The 24,984-nt window shown below is 51.9% G+C and overlaps 1 protein-coding gene across 2 annotated transcripts in view; it reads right to left on the reverse strand.

The window, feature by feature from the left end:
* Window positions 1-1,658: 1,658 nt before the first annotated feature.
* Window positions 1,659-24,984, reverse strand: part of OLFML2A (olfactomedin like 2A) — a 40,098-nt gene continuing 16,772 nt past the window's right edge. The window contains exons 3-8 of one of the 2 annotated variants that reach the window (XM_034929035.4): window positions 21,472-21,579; window positions 17,105-17,311; window positions 14,934-15,183; window positions 12,226-12,474; window positions 8,593-8,778; window positions 1,659-6,751 (exon numbers count right to left, since the gene is read on the reverse strand). In XM_034929035.4, the coding sequence (XP_034784926.2) occupies window positions 6,147-6,751; window positions 8,593-8,778; window positions 12,226-12,474; window positions 14,934-15,183; window positions 17,105-17,311; window positions 21,472-21,579 (1,605 nt within the window). In that variant the 3' untranslated portion in view covers window positions 1,659-6,146. The remainder of the gene's footprint in view (window positions 6,752-8,592; window positions 8,779-12,225; window positions 12,475-14,933; window positions 15,184-17,104; window positions 17,312-21,471; window positions 21,580-24,984) is intronic. The other variant, XM_055117618.3, reaches the window with a different exon arrangement.

A 24,984-nucleotide genomic window follows, 5' to 3' on the forward strand; every position in this document is an offset into this window, starting at 1 on the left:
GAGGCTGCGGAGGGAGGCCTGGCTGAGCAAGTGTGTCTGTGGGCATCTGTGCATCTGTGTATGTGGGGGTGGAGATGGTCTTAATCCAAGTCCACCCATGAGTAGTTGAGACAGCTCCTCTAAGCTGCCATGTGACGGCCTGAATCATATGGGAGAGAGCTGTTCCCTTTCCATCCATTCCATCTCTCTGAGTATATTGAGGACAGTGTCCACTTGCTGCCACTTTCTGTCCACTGTACCCTTGACGTCCCGTAAACACTTGCTAATCTTCCTTTTTTTTTTTTCCTTTTGAGATGAAGTCTCGGTCTGTCACCCAGGCTGGAGTGCAGTGGCGCAATCTTGGCTCACTGCAACCTCCGCCTCCCGGGTTCAAGCAATTCTCCTGCCTCAGCCTCCCAAGTAGCTGGGAGGCACGCACCACCACACCTGGCTAAATTTTGTATTTTTAGTAGATACGGGGTTTCGCCGTGTTCACCAGGCTGGTCTCGAACTCCTGACCTCAGGTGATCCGCCTGTCTCAGCCTCCTAAAGTGCTGGGATTACAGGTGTGAGCCACAGTGCCCTGCCAGCCTTTCTTTTCTTTTTCTTTTTTTTTTTTCCTTACCTTTCCCTCGGTCCCACATTCTCTGACTCAGGAGTGAGTGTACCCTGCACCTCTCTCTGCAGTTGGCACAGGAAGGCAGGGAAGGGGCCGAGGCTAGTGTCTGAACACCTTTGGGAACACCTGGCTTGTCTTCTCCACTTGGCGGGGTCTGGCTTTCAGTCTCAGTTGGATTCTGCACAGCTCACCACTCCAATTAGTTCCATCGGCAGTGTAGCAGCAATGCCAGTTCTCATAACAAACTCTTTATTTTTTATTTTTTTGCATGCCACAACGCCTGGCTACTTTTGTTTATTTTTTGTAGAGAGGAGGTCTCACTATGTTGCCCAGGATGGTCTTGAACTCCTGGTCTCAAGTGATCCTCCCACCTCAGCCTCCCGAAGTGCTGGGATTACGGGCATGAGCCACCATGCCCGGCCTCCAATTCCCATTCAGCTAACAGCGTACTTAATCTCCCATCCACCTACCCCATTCATTTTTCCACACCATCAGTTCCTTCCAATGCCTGATCATGAATTTTTTTTTTTTTACTTTTTTATTATTATTATTATTATTTTTTTGAGATGGAGTCTTGCTTTGTCGCCCAGACTGGAGTGTGGTGGTGCCATCTTGGCTCACTGCAACCTCCCAGGTTCAAGCAACTCTCCTGCCTCAGCTTCCCGTGTAGCTGAGACTACAGGCGCGTGCCACCATGCCCAGCTAATTTTTGTATTTTTTGGTAGACAGGGTTTCACCACGTTGGCCAGGCTGGTCTCGAACTCTAGAATATATACAATATGATCTTCTCCATTTTAATAGGAGAAAGGTCAGACCCCAAGCAAATTCCCCAAGTTCGACCCCTGGTTTGAAAGATTCTAAGGCTTATGCTCTTGCACAGTTGTTTGTGAGTGTGCACTCCTGTGCTGTGTTGACCTCTAGTAATCCGCCTACCTCAGCCTCCCAAAGTGCTGGGATTACAGGTGCGAGACACCATGCCCGGCCGACAAATTATTTGTTTTAAAAGTTATTAAATGTATGTGTTCTGATAAAGATATGGACCACAGCATTTAGTCCAGACTTTTAAATCAAACCTTTGATCATGTCTTTATTTAGATATAGCCCATCTTGTTGCAAAACAGATATCTCAGCAACTTACAAAAATAGATAAAGTACAATAGCATAAAAATAAAAAGATTAGGGTAAAGGTAAAAGCAGAAAGCTAGAATGAAGCGAGTCTAGTAGGAGACTCAGCACAATTGGAAAAAAAAGGGTCTCGAATTTGACTTTGAGCTTCCCAGCGGCCAAAACAAGGAAGAAAACATGACTGGTTACAAGATTCCTACCAACAGTTAGTCTGGGACTCTGGTACAAAAACAGACCTGGTTTATACCTTGACTCTACTGCCTGTTGGAGACGTGACCCTGAGCAGGTTGCTTAAGCTCTCTGAATTTGAGGCTCATCACCTGTAATGGGGAGGAATAATGCCGGCCTCGGGGCTCCTGGGTGGGGGATTAGGGGTAAAGCTCCAGAAGGGTCTTGTCCTCACTAAGCTGCATGTTCTTAGCTGTAAGAGGGAGTTCACAGCCCTACCCTGAGCGGGAGAGAACTTGACCAAACCTGTGGCATAAAAGAGGTGGGGCTGGATTCCAACCCAGGGCTCCCTAACTCCCAGCCAGGGCTCTCTGCCAGCCACCCAGTGCCGTGTCCTGTCATGACAGCGGCTTCCAATGCTATCCCAGAGTTAAAGACGCTTTGGAACACATGGGCTTTCAAGAGCCCTCAAATCATTCCCAGGAAAATCCCCCAGCTCCACCTTTAGCACTGCCCGCAAGGCGGGAGCTCCATTCTCTACCCCACCGCAGAGAAAGCCGATTAAATGTAAGGCCTGGACATCTCTAGGGGGAACACAAGAGGTAGCCAAAGCCCCTCATGAGTCACGTTGTTCAGAAACACCCGAGACAGCTTCCTTTGCCTTCCTTTGCCTTTGTAGACGAGGTCAGCAAGAAGACCTGGTCCCCCTCAGTCCAGGCCCTCCCTTGTTTGAAGTACCTTTTGCCAAAAGCAACAAAGCCCAAGACAGGTAAACAAACAAACAAACAACCAACCTCAAAAGCTGTTGGGGATCAGGTTTCCATGACAGCTCACAAGCGTGCAGTTGTGGGCTGGTTCCAGGTCCCTACAAGAAAAACCTTTCCCTTCCTCTCCTCACCAACAGGACAACATCCAACTGTCTTAGAATTTTTTCTCTGTAAATTTATACTTGACTTTGTTCTAAATATGACTGGAGGCATCCACTCCTTGGCTTGGCATTCAGGCTTTTTATGAGCTGGCCCCAACCTCCTTCTTGGGGCTTCTCTGTGGATGCAGTTTAGGGATAAAAGCAACAGCCTCCGTTTCTGGAGCTGCCACTGGAATGACAGGCTGGTGGCAAAGAACACGCACTGACCAGCGCCTGGAACAGGCTGAGCTGCTGTGTGAGCCTGGGTAAGTCTCTTCTCCTCAGTGTCCTCATCTATAAAATGAGGACACTCAGGATACAGACCTCCCACTGTTGTGAGGCTGCAAGGATACGCCCGTGGCAGGCTTAGCACAGCTGGTGCTCAGTTAATGATGATGGTTTTCTTACCTGATTTTGAAACCTGGTTCTCCACTTAACTGCCTATGTGACGAGCGACCTAACTGTTCTAGGCGCCAATGTGACCATATGTAAAATGAAGAAACTGGCCAGGCGTGGTGGCTCATGCCTGTAATCCCAACAGTCTGGGAGGCTGAGGCAGGTGGATCACCTGAGGTCAGGAGTTCGAGACCGGCCTGGCCAACATGGTGAAATCCTGTCTCTACTAAAAATACAATTAGCTGGGCTTGGTGGCAGGGCCCTGTAATCCCAGCTTTTCAGGAGGCTAAGGCAGGAGACTCACTTGAACCCGGGAGGCGGAGATTGCAGTGAGCTGAATCGCGCCATTGCATTCCAGCCCGGGCAACAAAAGCGAAACTCTGTCTCAAAAAAAAGAAAAGAAAAGAAAAGAAAAAAGAAAAAACTGACCATACCCACCACATAACCCACTTACAAGGGTATGAAAACAGAAGAGGCCTAGTGAATGTTTGTTTGGCGGCTGTGGCCAGGATCGTTCCCCCAGAATGCAATGCTGCTTGCCCCTTAACTTTTAAAAATCAGCCTATTCTCACTTTCCTTTTTTTCAGATTAATGAAGAAAGGGGGGCCTTCTCCTTCTTCTCACATGGTTGGGCTATGATGTCACGAAAGACACAGTCTTGTAAAACCCACACCCAGGGCCAAGGGAGATGCCGGGGCCTCGCGGCCCCCTGGTGAGTCTGGAAGAGGAGCCTGCAGTGGTTGGTTGGCCGGGGGTGGGGGCTGGATGTGACCATGATGAGTCAGGCCTGGCTGGGCTGGTTGTCATCATTCCCCTGTATTCCAGGGGTGAGTTAGAGCTTAAACAAAACAGCACCTGACAATGCCTGAAAGAAGTGTATTCTGCACAAAAAGCATTTCCTGGCCAGGCGCAGTGGCTCATGCCTGTAATCCCAACACTTTGGGAGGCTGAGGCGGGCGGATCACCTAAGGTCAGGAGTTCGAGACCAGCCTGGCCAACGTGGTGAAACCCCTGTCTCTACTAAAAATACAAAAATTAGCTGGGTGTGGTGGTGGGTGCCTGTAGTCCCAGCTACTAGGGAGGCTGAGGCAGGAGAATCGCTTGAACCCAGGAGGCAGAGGTTGCAGTGAGCCGAGATCGCGCCACTGCACTCCAGCCTGGGTGACAAGAGCAAAACTCCAACTCAAAAAAAAAAAAAAAAGGCATTTCTTTACACTCTTACACTCTTGGCTGTGCAGCTGACCTTCCTAACATGGCAACTGGTATTCAAACATACAGACATCCTGGGAGCTGGCATTGGGACAGAATGAAGGCAGCAAGGGCCAGGGGGCAGGTGAGGATGAGCAGTAAATGTCCTTTACAGATGCTGGGGTGCCTTCCCAGGTAGGGCAGCCTCCATGTGCGGAGAATAAAGGATACAGACAGAACCCTTCTGGAAGGAGATCGGCTGTGCCCAGCTCCCAGTGTGTCACTGAGCTGCTCTCTAAACTTTTCTGAGCCTCTTTTCTCTTTCATGAAACAGGGAGTTGGGCTAGAAAATTTCTTTCCAGCTCTAAAAATACTGTCTAAAAAAGCAGAAGAGGGGCAGGCTTGAAGGCCTCGTCCTCTGGGCTGTGTGGGTCTGAGGCTCTGGGGAGCCACCAGTGGCCCTGGGCAAGGTGGCCCTCGTGCATCCTCAACCCAAGTCCTGGGTTGAGCCAGGAAAAGTCCAGTCTGCAGACCCTCAGTTCTTCCCTCCCCGTTCCCACCCTCTGGTTCTCTCCTGCAACCAGAAGAAGGCCTGATGCCTCCCCTGGACCCAACTACTCACACCATGTCTTCTGCAGCCCCCAGGCTGCTGGGCCAGCCTGCCCAGTGACCAGGTCAGGGCTGGCAAGGAAGAGGGAAACTGTGCCATCCTAGCACCACACCAGACTTGGGCCTAGGGTCTTATTCATGGCAGACCCGGAAGTATCCCTGAGTGTGTAAAGGTTGTGGGTTTGAAAGCCCAGAGAAAAAGGACAAGGCGGACTCCAGGCCCAAAGGCTCTGGGATGAACCAGGGAGGGGACCCAAGGCCTGACTATGTGAACAACGCCAGTGCTTCTGGGTGGAGAGGGAGCCTCAGCTCAGCTCCCCACCCTGGCAGAGCTGCCGGCTGCCTTCTCAGCTGCTGCTGCAGAAACAAATGACGGCACTGATGAAGAATAAGAGAAAATAAAAATGAGCAAAGAGCAGACAGGGGCCTTGGAACAGAGGATGGGATTTTCTCTCGGGGTGCGGTTTCTGCTCAGCAGCTAGGTGACGGTAGAGGTTTGGAATGTGGCCGGACAGCGGGTGGGGTGGGCTGGGCTGGGGGGGCTGGCCAAAGACAAGAGACAAGGACATTGGCTAAGGGGCCCAAAGCCCAGGGCCACCAACAGCTCAGCCAGAACAGGGCCCTAGGATGGCAGGCAGAGCCAGGGCCTCCACCCCACACCAGTACACTGGCCCTAAAGGCCTCTGGTTCTGAGTGGCCCTGGGAAGGGAGACTGAGTTGAGAGAACAAGGGAGACCAGGGGAGATGGGGGAGGGCAGGGAGGGGAGGGCGTGGTGAAGTCTCCTCATCCGTAAAATGGGGCTGTCCTGAGAGCACAGCCTGCCTGATCACAACTGAGGTGTTAGGCAAGGGACGGTGCCTCTCTGAGCCTGTCTCCTCGTCTGTTAAATGGGTTCATGATCTCTACCTCCAAGGGAGGTGCTAGGAGAATCGAACGGGTAAGTGTGTGGGAAGTGCTTGGCACGGTGCTCTGCAAGTGGAAGCAAGTATTACCCACTGGGTGCTGAGGAAGCTCAATCCTGGTGACCACCTCATGCCCAGTCCCAGCCCTGGGCTGGCCCCCAATAAATATCTGCGGACTGGGTCAGTTGCAGGAGCTGCTGTGCAAAGCCCCTCCCGCACTGCTGCCCCTCTCCTGGGAGCACAGGTCTCCACTCAGACCACGAAGTGGAGGGTGTAGGTGAGCTGGTGGCCATTGTCCCAGGCGTACAGCACCCGCTCCTTGGGGTTGTAGTCGATCTGGGTGGTGTAGGAGTGCTCGTTGAGGAACGGCAGCTGGGGGCGTGCGTCGGTGCCCGTGTGCGTGTCGAAAGCGTAGGCGACCTGGCCTTCCTGCTGGTTGTACGTGTCCACGGCATACAGGATGCCGCACACCAGGAAGCAGTTCCCGTAGGAGTTCCGCCGCAGCCGTGTCTTCCACGTGGTCTCCCGGTGCACGGAGAGATCGCCGGGGTCCAAGCGACTCAGGACGATCACCTCGGGCTGGGCCTCATCGCGGTCGTCCACGGCAGGGTAGATGACCCACAGGCCGCTCTCGTCCACGGCAAAGTCGATGTCCGAGTGTCCGCGCCACTTCCAAGGTGTGGTGTCCTCGTATACCACGTCGGGCAGCAGCGCCCAGGAGGCCACGAAGCGCTGCCGTAGGTCGTACTTGATGATGTTCTTGGTGAAGGCGCGGTTGTAGTAGAAGGCGCCCTGGTACACCACGTGGCCCGTGCCGATCCAGTTGTAGGGCAGCTTGTACATGTTACTCCAGCGGCCTGCAGGCGAGGGCGACGGTCACCCCAGACCTCCCGAGCAACCCCAGCCCACCCACATCCCCTGAGACCACCAAGGGCTCTCAGTGGCGCAGTAAGTGACTGATACCAAGCATGTGCCGTGTGCCTGGAGCTGGGATGACATCTTATTATGGCACAAGCGTCTCCCGAAGGAGGTCTATCGTCATCCCATCTGCTTAAAAAGAAACAGGCTCAGAGGATCAAGGTCGCCCAGCTCTGGAATGGCACAGCTAGGATTTAGACACAGGGTGACATCAGCCCCATTCTTTGTCTCCAGGCCTTCGTCCCTGCTGTTCCTCTGTTAGGACTGCCATTCCCCAGGCCGTCTGCTTGGGGAATGCCTGCCCATCTTTCAGAGCCCCAGGCCAATGTCACCTCCTCTAGGAAACCTTCACTGACCTCCCTAGCCTGAGTGAGGGGCCTCTCCTCCAGCCTCCCATAACCCTTTGTCTTTTTTCCCCCCAGGACACGTCTGTAGCAGCCAGACAGAAGCCTTCATCTTGATACTTATCACTGGCTTCCTCCACCACCCTGTGTGCTGCTTGAGCAGAAAGCCGGCCACTTTTGAGCTAGCGGAGGAAGGATTTCAGTTGTTCCAGGCCTTTATTTTTTTCATATTTTTCGAGATAGAGTCTCTCTCTGTCATCCAGGCTGGAGTGCAGTGGTGCGATCTCGGCTCACTGCAACCTCTGCCTCCCAGGTTCAAGCGATTTTCCTGCCTTAGCCTCCCAAGTAGCTGGGATTACAGGCACCTGCCACCACACCCAGCTAATTTTTTTTTTTTTTTTAATTTTTTAGTAGAGACGGGGTTTCACCGTGTTGGCCAGGCTGGTTTTGAACTCCTGACTGGAAGTGATCAGCCCACCTCAGCCTCCCAAAGTGCTAGGATTACAGGTGTGAGCCACCACGCCCGGCCTGTTCCAGGCCTTTAGTTGTGACTCCATGGCTCTCGGGGTTAAGTCCAAACTCCTTTATCTGGCTCACCAGGCCTGCCCCAGCTTACTCAGTCACCATCCCCCCTTCCCCAGGCCATCACGTTTCCTCTCATTGCCAGGCCTCTGCATGTACTGAGCCTTCTGCCTGGAACACCCTTCCCTCTCCCATCCGCATGGCTTACTCCTACTCTTCTTCCAGGGCCCAGCTCAGCATCACCTTCCTGGGAAAGTCTTCCCTGATCTCTAGGCTGGGTTCCCATAGCCCCTTCAGTGCTCCCTCTAATGCTGTACTGAAATCGTCTCTTTAAGCCTTTGCCTCCCCTATCAGACTGTGCATTTCTGAAGGGCAGGCTAGATCTAAATGACCCCTTCCTGGCATCATGCCCCAGATTTGATAACCAGAATTCTGCCCTTCCCTTTGCTGTCAGCTCCATCCTGGCCCCTGCCCAGACCTGCAGCTCCACTAAGACCTGAGACACTGCGCACCTATAAAACAGGTGATAACCCCACCTCCTGGAGGTATGTAGCTACCAAGAGCTGATACACGGGGGGCGAGATCAGCACAGGGTAAGCGTTCAACAAATGGAAACTCAGTATTGGCCCCTTGACGGTAAGTCACACTTGTGAGGGCAGGACCATGTCTCTCTTGTTTGCCGCTGCATTCTGGTTCCTGGCAGGGTGCTAGCACACCGGGGTGCCATGGGGTCTGTCTGGGCCTCCAGCCCAGTGCCCTCAGCCCAGAACCCCCTCCTTGGGGTGGCTAACAATCTGGAGCTCAACCAGCCTATACCATAGAAACCCACAAGGCAAGGAAGGCCAAGTCCCCATGAGGACCCCTCCCCAGGCTGTCCATACCCAGCCCCCTCTCCACCTCCGGGGGTCCCTGACCTTGCTTGAAGTTTTCCAGGTTGCGGAACTCCACCAGGCTGTTTCCATAGTAGTAGTTGGTGACATAGATCCTGTCGTCTCGAGCTGCAGGGTCCTTCATCCAGGCTCCCTCGTGGCGCCCATAGCTGTGGTGCCTCACAGGGGGGTCCACAGCCCGGAGGGTGCCCTCACAGCTCGCCTCTCTGCCTGTGGGGAGGAGGGCAGGCAGCATCGGTACACAGACCCCCAAGCCCCCCAGCCAGAGCAACGGGCTGGGGATGTTATCTGGGTCTAACTTAAATCTCTCCTGAAATTTTGTTTGTGGCCTTCTTTCCCCTTTCCTCATCATCAAAACAATGCCTGATCATTACCAAAAACATAAAACATTCAGAAAAGCAGAATGGAGGCCAGGCGCAATGGCTGACGCCTATAATCCCAGCACTTTGGGAGGCCAAGGCAGGTGGATCACCTGAGGTTAGGAGTTCAAGACCAGCCCGGGCAACATGGTGAAACCCGTCTCTACTAAAAATACAAAAATTAGCTGGGCATGGTAGGCGGTGCCTGTAATCGTAGCTACTCAGGAAGCTGAGACAGGAGAATCACTTGAACCCAGGAGGCGGAGGTTGCAGTGAGCAGAGATCATGCCACTGCACTCTGGGTGACAAGAGTGAAACTCCGTCTCAAAAAAAAAAAAAAAAAAGAATGGAGAAAATAAAAATCTTCAAAGTTATATTATTCATTATACGTGGAATCTAAAATAGTCAAACTCGGCCAGGCACAGTGACTCACACCTGTAATCCCAGCAACTTGGGAGGCTGAGGTGAGAGGATCACTTGAGCTCAAGACTTGAAGACCAGCCTGGGCAACATAGCAAGACCTTGTCTCTACAAAAAAAAAAAAAAAAATTTTTTTAATTAGCTGAGCATAGTGGTGTGCGCCTGTAGTCCCAGCTACTGGGGAGGCTGAGGTGGGAGGATTGCTTGAGCCTGGGATATTGAGGCTGCAGTGAGCTGTCATCACACCACTGCACTCCAACCTAGGCAACAGAGCAAGACACTGCCTCAAAAAAAAAAAATAAATAAAAATTGGCTGGGCGCGGTGGCTCATGCCTGTAATCCCAGCAGTTTGGGAGGCTGAGGTGGGTGGATCACAAGGTCAGGAGTTTGAGACAAACCTGGCCAATATGGTGAAACCCCGTCTCTACCAAAAATAAAAAAATTAGCTGGGCGCGGTGGTGGGTGCCTGTAGTCCCAGCTACTCTGGAGGCTGAGGCAGGAGAATCACTGCAGGAGGTTGCAGTGAGCCGAGATCACACAATTGCACTCCAGCCGGGTGACAGAGTGAGACTCCATCTCAAAAAAAAAAAAAAAAATAAAATAAAATAAAAATAAATAAAAATAAACATTAAAAATTAAAAAAGTTAAAAAGTCAAACTCATAAAAGCAGAGAGTAGAATAGTGGTTACTAGTGGATGGGGTGGATTGAGGAGATGTTGCTTAAAGCATTCAAAATTTCATTTAGACAACAGGAATAAGTTCAACATATTGTATACTTGAATTTTGATTGCTAAGAGAGTAGATTTTAAGTGTTCTCGCCACAAAAAAAAGATACATAATGTGAGGTAATATATATGCTAATTAGCTTGATTTAGCCATTTCACCGTGTGTACACATATCAAAGCATTATGTTGTACATTATAAATACACACATTTAAAAAAATTATTCTTTCTGCAGTATGTCAAACAAATGAACACATAGAATTTTTATTTGTCAGTACAAAAATTTAAATTTTTTTCTTTTTTGGTTTTTCTTTTTTATTTTACTTTTTAAAAAATAAAATTTAAACTCATAAGATAAAAAATAAAAACCTAAAAACTGCCATTATCCAAAGAAAAATTTTCTTCTGTTCTTTTATTCTCTTTTTAAAAATTGTATTTCACTGATCACTTGAAGTCAGGAGTTCAGGACCAGTGTGGTCAACATGGCAAAACACTGTCTCTACTAAAAATAGAAAAATTAGCCAGGCCTGGTGGTGTGTGCCTGAAATCCCATCTGCTTGGGAGGCTGAGGCAGGAGAATCTCTTGAGCTCAGGAGGCAGAGGTTGCAGTGAGCTGAGATCACGCTACTGCACTCCAGCCTGGACTGCAGAGTCAGACTCCGTCTCAAAAAAAAAAAAAAAAAAAACCCACCAAAAAACCAAAACAACAACAACAATAATAATAAAATTTTATTTAAATAGTTTTTGGGGAACAGGTGGTTTTTGGTTACATGGGTGAGTTCTTTGGTGGTGATCTCTGAGATTTTAATGTATCCGTCACCTGAGCAGTATACACTGCAGCCAGTATGTAGTCTTTTATCCTTTACCCCCTCCCACCCTTCTCCCATCCAAAGAAAAATTTAAACATGTGGCATTTCCTTCCTTTTCTTTTTTCTTTGCATGTACAGTCATGCAGACATACTTTAAAAAACTGTGAGTATATAGTTTTATGTATCCTGTTTTTAGCCTCCGTTGAGCAATTTCTCTCATCATTAAATAGGCTTTTAATGATGTGATTTCAAGGTTCTGCCAGGCCAGTGGACAGCTGTGCCCTGAATTTATCTGACCAGTCCTCCCCATGTCAGCCCTTCGTGTTATTTCCAGTTTTCTGACATTAGAAATGATGCCATGATGCAACCACTTAAGCTGCAGCTGTTGTTCCCATTGCTGGTGGATCCTTCAGGAAAGATTCCTAGAAGTGGAATGACCTTGGACCAAAGCAGGACAGGGTTTGAAGGATTTTCACCACAGAGAGCCAAGATCCCTTCGGAAGGACGGGATCAATGACTTAACGAGGAAGATTTCTACCATGAGACACAGAGCAAAACTATAAATGCTGACATCAAAACAGAGCCAACGATTGGACACAGGAAATAAAGAAATAAAAATAGTTGCTGGATTTGATGATGGCATTCTAGGTGACATTTTAAGAAGAATTTGTTGAAAATACTACCTGGGCCGGGTGCGGTGGCTCATGCCTGTAATCCCAGCACTTTGGGAGGCTGAGATGGGAGGATCACCTGATGTCAGGAGTTAGAGACCAGCCTGGTAGTGAAACCCTGTCTCTACTAAAAATACAAAAATTAGCCAGGTGTGGTGGCGGGCATCTGTAATCCCAGCCACTCGGGAGGCTGAGGCAGGAGAATTGTTTGAACCCCGGGGACGGAGGTTGCAATGAGCCAAGATCTCACCATTGCACTGCAGCCTGGGTGACAGACTGAGACTCTGTCTCAAAAAGAAAAAAAAAATTTCTTTCGCCCAGGCTAGAGTGCAGTGGCACAATCTCAGCTCACTGCAACCTCTGCCTCCTGGGTTCAAGCGAGTCTCCTGCCTCAGCCTCCCGAGTAGCTGGGATTGCAGGCACCCGCCACTACGCCTGGCTAATTTTTTAATTTTTAGTAGAGAGGGGGTTTTTCCATGTTGGCCAGGCTGGTCTTGAACTCCTGATCTCAGGTGATTCGTCCACCTTGGCCTCCCAAAGTGCTGGTGTTACAGGTGTGAGCTACCATGCTCAGCTATAAAAAGCATTTCTTAACTTGAGGGCTTCACAGAAACAGGCTGTGGGCTAGATTTGGGCAGAGGCTACAGTGTGCTGACTCCTGTGAGGCTCACTCACCTTGGCTGGAGACTTCTGGACCTGAAGGTGGCTCGGTGGGCAGGAGACTGGTGGTGGGGGTCGGGGTGGCGGTGGCGGTGGTGGTGGTGGCAGGGATTGAAGTGGGGGTGCCAGAAGCCAGGTCCACTCGCTCGGAGGACCTGGGCTCAGCCTCATCCTGCTCTGCGGAGTTGGGCTCTGCGGAGTTGGACCTGCCCTCCACCTTGGGCGGCAGTTGCTCCAGCCAGGAAGTGCCCTGGAGGGCGTTGTCTGCAGAGAGAAGACCCCTGTGCTCAAATCTCAGCACCACCTGCTGCCGTGTGGGTCTCCCTAAGGTCCACTGGGCCCCCATCTCAGGGGCCCTCAGGGAGTGGAGGGGGAGGCCTCCTCAGGGCCTCCTCACACCTGGAGGGGGGTGAAAGGTCTCAAAATGGGAGGCAGGGAGGACTTCACAGCCAGGGCTCTAAACCCAGCCAGGTGGCCTCAGCCATGTCCCCCTGCCTTCCTGGGCCACCTCTGTGAACTGAGAGTCATGAGCCCACCATGCTGGACTGTGGTGTTGACTACAGAAAAATGTACATAAACATTTGCACAGATCCCAGCAAATACGAGGTACCAAAAAGGAGATCCCTTTCCTTCCTACGCATCAAGCACTTTGTACCAGTACTCTCATTTGCTAGATTCAATTCTAGAAAGAAGCTCTTGTTCCCATTTTACAGGCCTTCTCCTATTACTCTGCCATGGAAAATGCAGCTGCTGCCACAATCAAATGAGACGGCATGAACGAAAGTGCTTAGAGGGTTGGGCGCAGTGGCTGGTGCCTGTAATCCCAGCACTTTGGGAGGCTGAGGCAGGCAGATCACTTGAGCCCAGCAGTTCAAGACCAGCCTGGCCAACATGGCAAAACCCTGTCTCTACTAAAAAATAGAAAAAATTAGCCAGGTGTGGTGATGGGCCCCTGTAGTCCCAGCTATTAGGGAGGCTGAGGAGGGAAGATCACTTGAGCCTGGGAGGTTAAGGCTGCAGTGAGCCATGATCATGCCACTACACTGCAACCTGGGTGACAGAGTGAGACCCTGTCTCAAAAGAAAAAAGAAAGGAAGGAAGGAAGGAAGGAAGGAAGGAAGGAAGGAAGGAAGGAAGGAAGGGTTTAGGGAAACACTTTTACACTTTTGTGACACTGGCCGGGTGCGGTGGCTCATGCCTGTAATGCCAGCACTTTGGGAGGCCAAAGTGGATGGATCACCTGAGGTCAGGAGGTCGAGACCAGCTTGGCCAACATGACAAAACCCCGTCTCTACTAAAAATACAAAAATTAGTCGGGCATGGTGGCACGTGCCTGTAATCCCAGCTACTTGGGAGGCTGAGGCGAGAGAATTGCTTGAATCCAGGAGGCAGAGGGTGCAGTGAGCTGAGATTGCACCACTGCACAACTGCCTAGGTGACAACAGCGAAACTCTGTCTCAAAAAAAAAAAAAAATTGTGACACCAGGGAGACAAAGGAACGGTGCTGTTATTACTATGATGGTCTGGTGCCCAGGGGATCTCCTGGTCAGCTGGGTGAGGGGCTCAGAGACCCCTTGACTTGAGGACAATAACTTCTTCCTTTTTTCTCCATTTTGGGCTTCCTGTTTGCACAGGCCCTGCTGTGGGCAGCCTGGGCCCTGGCGGGGATGGGGGTCATCCCCCTGGTCGAGGAGGACCACAGGGAGGCCTGGCCTAAGCAGCCTGCCAGGGCAGGGCGCCTGTTCCCACAGGCCTTGCTGGCAGAGTCAGATGCCTGCAGCTGTTCTTAGGCAGTGCCCCAGCCAGGCGTCAGAGGCTCTGTGCCGTGTCCAGACCAAGCTGGCAGGGCTTGGGCCAGCAGCTGGGACCAGGGGAAAGAGGCCCCTGAGTCCTGAGAGGCCAAGAAACAAGAAGGCTCTCAAAGGAGCCTGGTCCCTGACTGTTTCACCTCCTTGCGCCCCTTGCACATGGGCTGGAAGGAGGGCTTTGCAGGAGGAGGTGGTCAGCAGGACCTAGGAAGGGGAGGAGCAGGTTTGGGACACCCCTCTGGGACATCAGAAGACAGCAGCCATCTGGGGCGGGTCTTAGTGGGGGAATCAAGAACCACAACCCGTAGAGATGGCTCAGATATTTGGGGTATCTTGAAACGTGTGTCTCTTGTTTGCCAATTACTTTGTCACCCTTCTCTGTGATCCAGCAGAGAGCTGCAGGAAAAATACAAGAGTCTGTGGGCTCTTCCTTGGGGATATAAGAAGAGGGAGGAGCTGGAGAGGAAATGAGAGATGCCCCGAAAGCCCTTGTCACTTCTCAGGAGCCCGGTATTCTCCTGCCCCTCACTGTGGCAGCTGCCTGGTCATAGGTGTTTTTTCTCACTAGACTGTGAGATCTGTGGGGACAGGGACTGTGTCTCTACCATTCCCTGTCACCTGGTCAGAGTGGACCTTCAGCACCTTTTCAAAAGCACAAAGAAAAGTCCAGTGAAGGTGAAGACAGCTGTAAATACTGAAAAGCCACCGAGTGGCCCTGCAGGTTGGTTCTGCCATCTCATCCCAATGACCCCCTGAGTAGGGTGTTATCCTCATATGTGAATGAGCAGAGGGCACCCAACAGGTAATCAATGGGTAGAACTGAATCTCGGGTGGTCCAACTGCAGAGAAGATGAGGGGATTCCTAGGAGGCATCCATCCCCGACTCCCCAGGGTCCCCATTCCCTTCCTACTCACCTGCCACCGCCTCGGTCACCTCCTGCTTGCCTGCCTTGTAGTAGGTGAAGCCCCGGATCACAGCCTGCTGCTGGGCCAGGGCGCGGGGCTTGGCTGTGGGCTGGAGGAACCTGCCCTTGCCGCTCTCCTTCCTCAGCTTCTCCACCTGAAGCAGCTTCTCCTTGGGAGGTTTTGGGAGGCCTCTGTCTGCAAAGCTCTTCTGCACACTGCCATACTTGCTGATGTCCTTGCCTTTTCCTCCAGCTGTGTCCTGGGAGGGAAGAGAAGTCTCAGACTTGAACGACAGTAGAAGAAATGTTGTGGGGAGTCCTGGGGGCTCAGCATGTGGGGACTGGAGGTGGCCATGTTGCCCCAGGCCCTATGTCCCAAGCACTCAGAAAGTCACAGCTTTCCTTTACCCCACCATGGTGGCTACATCCATGACTGGTTTGCCTCAGTTTCCTCACCCAGCTCTTTAGCTCCCTTGCAGGCTTGAAGTCCAACCTGATAGGTTAGATTCCTGTCCCACTTCTCAACTCCTGTCCACTCCCCCTGGGGGGCAGGCTAGAAGGACCAGCTCCCTGGGAGGCAGCCTCCTCTACCTGCTTACCTTCCCAGCCTTGTCTCTCTTACTCATTGGTGTTAGTACGTGGGCAGGGGAGAGGTTCTTAGGCACCTAGGCAAGGTGACCAACTTATCCCAGAGTGCCTGGAACATTCCTAGTTTTAGCACTGAAAGTGCTGCATCCTGGAAAAACCCTCAAGTCCCAGGCAAACTGGGACAGGGTTGGTCACCCAGCCTCTAGGATATGCCATTTCTAACGATTTGTGTTTTGTTATTTTCACTTCCTATTTAAATGCCTCTGATGCTGGCTTGGCACAAGAACACAGGGCCTGTGACATCACTCATCGCTAGGCAGAAGCTCCAGCAGATACAGCAAGTACAGTAGCTGGGTGCCTTCTGCACCATTGCCAAAACACGCTTCATTCTCGCCTGCGGAATTGGCACGGGAATGAGCAGGAAGCCAGCTGGGGGCCAAGGCACAGGCTTCCTAGCTGCTTTATCGGCATCTAGGCGGTCCCAGTTGCAGACACAAATGGCCGCATTATCACAATGTCAGCAAAGGAGACCGAGATGCGGAGAAGAAGAGAGGAAGAGGGTGGGCTTGGCAGTCACGCAGACCTGGCTGCCAGTCCCAGCTCCGCCACCGCCTCTCCATGTGATCTCTCTCTGTGCCTCATCTGCCAAATGGGCAGGGGTCGCCCCTCCTCCCAGGTGACTATGGGGTTCACTGACAATGTCTGTGAGAAAGTCAAGTTTAAAGTAGGAATTCCACAAATGTCAGCTCCCTTCTTCAGCCACTCACCAAAACACAAGGCCAGTGTGAACAATGGTGTGGCTTGTGTTTTGCCCAAGGGTGACTGGCCAGAGGAGCCTGAATGGGGTTGAATCCAGTCTGCACTCCATTTGCCAAGCCACATACCCAGCAAAGGCAGGAGCCTCTGTGCAACTGGCTCACCCAAAAGTGGTTGTTCCTTCTAATTGATCTGCTCAGAGGGAGAACCAGCTTCACAGTTCATCTGCCTACAGAGAGGACGTTTATCACATTTGCACGCAGGTGTGTTATCTGTCATGGGTGGCTCTGCCTAGTGACAGAACCAGTGCCTCTGCTCACTCTGCTCTGAGCTTGGAGGTCGAGTGCCTGGGTATTGGCTGCAGGAGTTCTGTACCCCAGGGTGGGTTGGATGAATGGGTATCAGTCTGTAGGGGTCCCTGAGGCATTGCCCACCTCCCTCTGAGCAGGCTCAACCCAGCCACAGCAGGGGAGGCTAGAAGTGGTTTTGCTGCAGCCAACCTGGTCTCTGAGGGCCAGGCAGGGGGCACCACCTCCACAAGCTTGTCCCTACTAGTTTCAAGCTTGGGAATGAGAAGGATGCCAAACACCTGGCTTAGGGACCAGCCCCCTTGGCAGGATCCCCAGGCCTAACCCCATTCCCTGTGCTGACTGTGCTTGCTGTACAGCAGGTACCCCCTGCACCTCACCCTGCCAGGGACTCTCTGGCTGTGCCAGTCCTCAACCCCATCTTACAGGCCCAAACCCCCATCGAGCTGATCCACAGGGCCAACGTCCTGGCACACTGAGCTCCCAAGTTCAGCCAGCTCCGGCCCCATGATCAGAGCTGGGGCCTCACCTGGGCCTTGCTACCAGTGCCCGTGGCAGGGGTGGCAGGGGCGGCGGCGGCATCCTTCTGCAGCAGCTGGAGGCCCAGGCGGGACAGCTCCTTCTTGATGCCCAGCATGATGGCAGAGTGATTCTCATAGTGCCTCAACTGCTCACTGAGGTGGCGCACGCTGTCCTTCACCACCTCGTTCTCCCGGCTCAGGTTGGCCTTGATGCTCTGTGGAGGGGGCAGGATTGGAGGTCTTTCCTGGGCCAGCTTCCTCTGAACCCCTAGCCTGGAGGGACACCCCAGCTTTGGTCATTAGGCTTTGCTGCCCAGTCCCCCGAACGGGCTGGGGGCGGCCGCAGTGAGCATGAGCAGGAAAAATAGGCTCTAAGAGACCCTGTGTTTATGAACTTTTTAAATTTAAAAAGTGAAGGAATTTAAAAAATAGATAATACATGTGCATGGTACTAAATTTAAAAGATATCAACGGCTATAAAAAGTCACCCTCCCACCTTTATTTCTCAGTGCCAACAGTTATTATAGGTTCCTTGTATATCCTTCTAAAGAGAGTCTGTATATTTACGGGAACACATGTATACATACACACATATTTTTACCACTTTTCTTTTTTGCTGAACAGCCTATTTTGGGAACTGATGCATATCTGCATATATAGTGCTCTGTTCCTTCTCATGGCCACACAGTACACCATTGCTTGAAGGCCATAATTTATTTACCCAGTCCCTTATTTTTTCTTTTTCTTTTTCTTTTCTTTTCTTTTTCTTTTTTTTTTTTTTTTGAGTAGCTGGGACTACAGGCACCCACCACATGCCCGGCTAATTTTTTGTGTTTTTAATAGAGACACGGTTTCATCATGTGGGCCAGGCTGGTCTGGAACTCCTGGCCTCAAGTGATCCGCCCGCCTTGGCCTCCCAAAGTGCTGGGATTACAGGCGTGAGCCACTGCACCCAGCCGCCCAGTCCCTTTCTGATGGTTACTTTTTTTTTTGAGACAGCGTCTCACTCTGTTGCCCAGCTTGGAGGGCAGTGGTGCGATCTTGGCTCACTGCAAGCAATTCACTGTGACAACCTCTTCCTCCCGGGCTCAAGTGATTCTCCTACCTAGCCTCCTGAGTAGCTGGGACTACAGGCGCGTGCCTCCATGCCTGGCTAATTTTCGTATTTTTAGTAGAGACGGGGTTTCGCCATGTTGGGCAGGCTGGTCTTGAACTCCTGACCTCAAGTGATCCACCCACCACAGCCTTGCAAAGTGCTGGGATTACAGGCGTGAGCCACCACCCCTGCCCATTATGGATGGTTACTTAAGTTGCTTCCAATCTTTTGCTACTTTAAAATTACTTTAAAATTGTATACATAATACATAAATATCTTCTGCTTATAAAATCTCCAAACAGTGTAGATGGAGTGGAACCCTTTGGGGTTTTGCTGAGGGTGAATCTCTGCTCCCTGCAAGTCTCCAGCTTCTCTCCTGGGCCGTGCCGGCTCCTCTCCCAGCACTGAGCCCTGCCTTTACTCCCAGGCCTGTTCTCCTTCCCTGCCTCATCTCCCCTTGCTGGGGCTCTGGCTCCTTGCCTACTTTTAGCAGCTCCCACACCAGCTCCTGGATCTACTCCTGGTTCTGAATCCTGCCAGGAGCAGACAGACCGCTTAGAACCATAATGCCCCTCGCTCTGTGAACCTCCCGCTATCTAGGGATCTCCTTTGCTGGGCTGTCACCCAAGCTGGCCTTGTTCACTGGAGAGGACTTGGAAACCTGGGGGGCCTGGCAGGTATCAGTCCCAGTTCGCCAAAGCTCTAGTAGATCTGGGATTCTTTCGTCTGAGTCTACTTTTCAGCTAAAGCAGGACAGACAGAAGTCAGAGGCAGAAAGCACCAGTTTGCTGAGAAGCCGCGGAGCAACAGAATTATGGGTCCAGAATTTCATTTGTAGAAATTGTTACAGAGGAAAAGATAACCTAAAAGTGACTGACGTCCAGTCATCCCTGGGTGACTCATGTTCAGGGACCAAGAGGCAGCAGGCAGGAGTCGGATACCCTTGGATTCAAATCCTTGCTCTCTACTTCCTGGCTGGGTAACTTTGGGGCCAGTAACTACTTCTCCAAGCCTCAGTTTCCCTGCCTGTAAAGTGGGCTATTATGTCATCATACTAACAACTAAATGGCAGGGTCACTGTGAGGACCAAAAAGTCTATGGAATATGACAGTGCATTTTAAACTAGATTCCAGGGGCTGGGTGCAGTGGCTCATGCCTGTAATCCCAGCACCTTGGGAGGCCAAGGCAGGAGGATCGCTTGAGCCCAGAAATTTAAGACCAGCATGAGCAACATGGTAAAGCCCCATCTCTACAAAAAACACAAAAAACTAGCTGGGTGTGGTGGTGTGTACCTGCAGTCCCAGCTACTTGGGAGGCTGTGGTGGGAGGATCAGTTGATCCTGGGGGATTGAGGCTGCACTCTACCCTGGCCTACAGAGTGAGACCCTGTCTCAAAAAAACAAACAATCAAAAAACTAGATCCCAGGGATGACAGAAGTCAAAGTGTATGACAGATTTTCTCAGCCTCATCACTATTGACATTTGCCAGATAGCTGTTTGCTTTTGGGGACTGTCCTGTGTATTGTAGGGTATTTAGCCAAATCTCTGGCCTCTAACCAGTAGAATCCCAGTGGCACCCATCCTGTCCCCCACTTAAGTTGTGACAACCAAAAATGTCTCCAGCTATTGCCAGCTTTCCCCTGGGGGCAAAATCACCCCTGGTTGAGAACTATTGGTGTCAGGGAAGAGAGCAGAGGGAAGCTGAGACCCCAAGTTGCTGCTTATCCCCCGGGAGGTTTTTCCTTTTGGCAGAGGGAGCCAGCCTCTCCCAAGTGAGGCTGTTCTCTCCCCACCTCCTCCCAGGGTGAACAAAAGCTTTTTGCTTTTAATTTTTCCATAAGGTTATCACTTAGTAAACCATGGTTAACAGAAGCAATGCAAGATAATGCAAAACAGAAGATAATTAAAAAGTCATTTTTCTGTGGCTGTGGAAACCATCTCTGGTTGGTTCCAGGCCTAGCTGATATACCCTCCGGATCATCTGGCTCAGAGTTACATGAAGTGGGTTGACATTTCCTGAGGTTACAAGAGGAAAGATCAAAGGAGAATAACTTCAGAGCCAGTAACGGGAGGGCCTGGAATGTACTAGCTGCACAGGAAATACTGGGACACAGAAGAAATTCACCAAGTGTCAGCTTTCTCCCCTGTTGCCAGGGGCTTGGCCAATAGTAGGTACATACCAAACACTTTTCGAATACTTAAAGCCACTGTGATCCCAACTTTGGGGTGAGGAAGGGGTTAATCTCCTACCCTGGGGCACAGGATGCCCAGGTGCCCCCTCCCTCTGTAAAGGAAGCTGGGAAAGGAAGCCCCCACGCCCGCTCCTGGCAGCTGTATGTCCCCAGACTCCCAGTGGCCCAACAGAGGCCGGATGCAGGAAACAGGCGGAGGTGAGGCTGCGCCAGCAGAGATACAAACCTCGAACCTGCAGCTTGGACCCCCATGCTCGCTCAACTCTGTCCTTGTCCCCAGGGGCAGTCCTGGTCCCCTGCCCAGTCCTATAGCACATTCACCCTGACCAGGGCAGGACACGCAGCACCTCTGCCTCCACAGCAGCTGGGCACTAGCCCAGTGGGCTCGGTCAGTCCTGCCATGTTTTACCAACCCAGGGGGGGCACTCCGACAAGGTATCTTATTTTTTATTTTGAGACAGTCTTGCTCTGTCGCCCAGGCTGTGGCACGATCTCGGTTCACTGCAACCTCCGCTTCCCAGGTTCAAGTGATTCTCCTGCCTCAGCCTACTGAGTAGCTGGGATTACAGGCGCGTACCACCACGCCTAATTTTTGTATTTTTAGTAGAGATGGGGTTTCATCATATTGGCCAAGCTGGTCTCAAACTTCTGGCCTCAAGTGATCCGCCTGCCTCGGCCTCCCAAAGTGCTGGGATTACAGGTGTGAGGCACTGCACCAGGCCACTGAGCCACCATGCCCAGCCACCAAGGAATCTTGTGCGAATGGTACCCCCAGAATTGTGGGTCCTGATCTTGGTGCACTGGGGGCAACTGCAAGTTCCAGCTCCCTCTGAACCCCTTTCATACAACCAGCAGGTGCCTCGGTTTCTCCACTCAGACTTCAGCTTCCTGCAGGCCCTTGAGCCAGTTAGACCTCCTCCCCAGAGGCTGGACCCTGTGGCCCGCATTTCCCTCCCCCAGCTCCTGGCTGGAGTCTGGCTTCCCATGGTCACCAGGGTGAAGCCTGGATTGCCGGGGCCCCTTCAGACAGTGCCCTTGGCCCCCAGCACCAGAGCAGCCTGGCCTCTGGCGGCAGCCCCGCCCTTACCTCTTCCAGTGTGTTCATCTGGGAGGCCACCTTGTGGACGTAGGCGTGCACCTTCATCAAGTCCATGCTGTACAGGGTGCCCTCCAGGAGATCCACCATGGACTGCAGCTGCCCGGGGAAGGGGGATGGTTAGGCAAAGAGTGCAGCACATGGCCGGCCAGACACAGAGGGTAAAAGGAACCCTGCTGCAATTGAGAACTCCAGAACCTGGGCCAGGCGCTGTGGCTCACGCCTGTAATCCCAGCACTTTGGGAGGCCAAGGCGGGTGGATCACCTGAGGTCAGAAGTTCAAGACCAGTCTGGCCAACATGGTGAAACACCATCTCTACTAAAAATACAAAAATTAGCTAGGCACGGTGGTGTGTGCCTGTAGTCCCAGCTACTTGGGAGGCTGAGGCAGGAGAATTGCTTGAACCCAGAAGGTGGGGGTTGCAGTGAGCCGAGATCACGCCACTGCACTCCAGCCTGGGTGACAGAGTGAGGCTCTCTTCCAAAAAAAAGAATAATAATAATAATTAAAATTAAAAAGAACTCCACAATCCCAGAGCCTCAGAGTGGCTGGCATGGGCCCTGAGCACTCACCAGCCCCAGCCTGCTAATAATCACAAGAAAAACCACAGGTTCCATCTTCTGAGCCCTTATCACATGCCAGGCGCTGTGCTAGGGGCTTTAAGGAGTTATACCAATTAATCATTGTAACAACCTCATGAGGTGTGTAGTGGGCACTGGAGGAGTTTGTCCGGATCTTCTGAGATCCCTCTTACTAGATTTTGTGCCCGTCCCTGGCTTCCATGTGCCTGCATCTGTGACTCTCTTTAGAGTTGCTTCGCCCCCAAAGTGCCAGGGAGTATACGTCCTCTTGCAGCTGCCTTGAGGCAATGATCTAGTGACATGGACATCTATAATCCCAACTCACTAGCCCCAGTGGGGATGAATTGAGCTGTTGTCCCCACTCCAGAGATCCTCTGGGGATGTGACCGAGGCTGGCACTTTTCCCAAGACCACACCCTCACTTGGATACCCTCTTCTCCCTGCATCTCCCACTTCATTTCCAGTTTCTCTGGGGAGTATTTTCTTTTCTTGTTTATTTGTTTTTCAGAGACTCTGTCACCCAGGAAAGAGTGCAGTGGCATGATCCTAGCTCACTGCAGCCTCGAACTACTGAGCTCAAGCAATCCTCCCACCTTAGCCTCTGGAGTAGCTAGGACTACAGGTGTGCACCATCCTGCCTAGTTAAGTGTTTTATGTTTTGTAGAGATGGGATCTTACTACGTTATTCCAGCTGGTCTTGAACAATGATCTTCCCACCTTGGCCTCAAGTGATCCTCCTGCCTCAGCCTCCCAAAGCACTGGGATTAGAGGGATGAGCCACCACGCCCAGCCCAGGAATATTTTCAAAATAAATCACTTGCACATGAATCTCTGGCTTCACAGCCTGCTTCTGGTGGCCCAAACTAACACCAGGTATGGACAACTTTCACCCTCATTTTACAGATGGATGCAGTTTAGAGGGGGCAAGTGACTTGCCCAAGGCCACCCAGCTGTTCAATGGTGGAACCAGGAGCAGAACCCAAATTCATATAAATCCACGTCTCTTTCCCAACATTCGGCAGGGGAGATATCATGAATCACCGTCTCTTTCCTATCATGCTTTATGGCTCCTGTCTCATGGTCAGATGGGGAAATGGCAGCCGAGAGAGGGAGGGCCTTGCACAACAGGTCAGCAGCAGGACCTGGAGCAGCTGCTGGGCCTCCCTTGCCCAGCCCAGGGCTCTGCCCTACAGCTTCCCCTCTCCCTCTCCTCTGTCACGCCTCATCAGGATATAACACTCCCTCCAGATGGCCAAAATGCCAGAGTGTCAGGGAGACATTGGCACAAGGGGCTGGTTGGGAAACCAGCCTTCCCTGGCTTCTTGGGAAGGGCAGTTCCTCGGGCCCACCCTCACGCACAGCCCCACCCTGAGCCCTCCGGCATTTCCCGGGGCCTGCACAGGCCAGTGCTCCTGTCTGGTCCTGGCTGGCTGTTTCCAAAACAGTTTTACTCCCACCTTCCCAGGGGGTCTCAAACTGTTTTAAGCCAGGGAGCTTTTCTTTGAGCAGAAGCTGATCTCTAAAACAGAGATGGGGGCGGGAGGCTGTGCTGGAAGCAAAGATAGGCTCAGTGGCTTCTCTGCTCTCCCACAACCTGGCTTTGGCCCCGAGGGTCTGCATGGGACCCCTGGGGCTCTGGAACACAATTTGAGAATCATGCCCATAGACACTTCTGTGCCTCAGTTTTCTGTGTTAAGAAATGGGACAATAGGGCCGTAGTAAGGAGCAGCAGTGTATGGACAGAGCTCAGCACTGTGTGGACACAGAGAGGGCTTCATGAAGCCCAGCAGCACTGATGGCTCCTCCTAGGGGCTACATGGGAAGCTCCCAGCTTCACTCTGCTGCCTTCATGGCCACCAACACCGGCTTTGGCGAGGGTCCCTCCCTTGCGAGATGACCCTCTGTGTCTCCCCACTGCCCACATGTGGCTTCTCATCTCCTGAGTCTGGCATCTGACCCCTCCATGATCTGCCCCTGCCACCCTCCTCCAGGCCAGCACATGCTTACTCAGCCAGGCACTGAGGAGAGTGATAAGCAAGACCAAGGGGCACCCTGGTCTCTCACAGGCTGCCAAGGACACAGCAACATACAGGTGCCCAGAACTGGGGACAAAGGTAGTGACACATAGGCATCCAGATCAGGGGACACAGGTAGTGACACACAGGTGCCTAAATCAGGGACACAGTGACACACAGGAGCCTAGATCAGGGGCACAGGTAGTGACACACAGGAGCCTAGATCAGGGGCACAGGTAGTGACACACAGGAGCCTAGATCAGGGGACAGAGGCAGTGACACACCGGAGCCTAGATCAGGGGCACGGGTAGTAACACACATGTGCCTAGATCAGGGGACAGAGGCAGTGACACATAGGTGCCAGAATCAGGGGCACAGGTAGTGCCACACAGGTGACCAGATCATTAATGATGGGTGCTGATCTTTTCTGGGCGCAGGAGTGGATCAGGAAAGGCTGCCAGGAGGAAGTTTTGTTCAGTCCGAGCTCTGTAGGAGGAGCACTAATTAGGCAAAGATGCCCAGGAAAGGACATGTGAAGTAAAGGGAGCAACCTGTGCTATGATCTGGAGGAGAGGAGAAGGATGCCACTCAATGTGCGATCTGCTGAGCAGCACAGGTTCAAAATGCTTAATAGCAGCCTGTGATACAATCATTACAGAAAATGGGAGTAGGTTTTTTAGGAACTTTTGTAGCCACTTGACAGAGCAATTTTATATCTGTTGACTCTCACAATAAAACACTAGATTTATCCTGTGTATGTCTGGCTTTGTTTCACTTCTTTCTTTTTTTTTTTTTTTTTTTTGAGACAGAGTCTCGCTCTGTCGCCCAGGCTGGAGTGCAATGGCACGATCTCCACTCACTGCAACCTCTGCCTCCCGCGTTCAAGCAATTCTCCTGCCTCAGCCTC

The sequence above is a fragment of the Pan paniscus genome, chromosome 11 (assembly GCF_029289425.2).
Source record: "Pan paniscus chromosome 11, NHGRI_mPanPan1-v2.0_pri, whole genome shotgun sequence".
Classification (NCBI taxonomy): domain Eukaryota; kingdom Metazoa; phylum Chordata; class Mammalia; order Primates; family Hominidae; genus Pan; species Pan paniscus.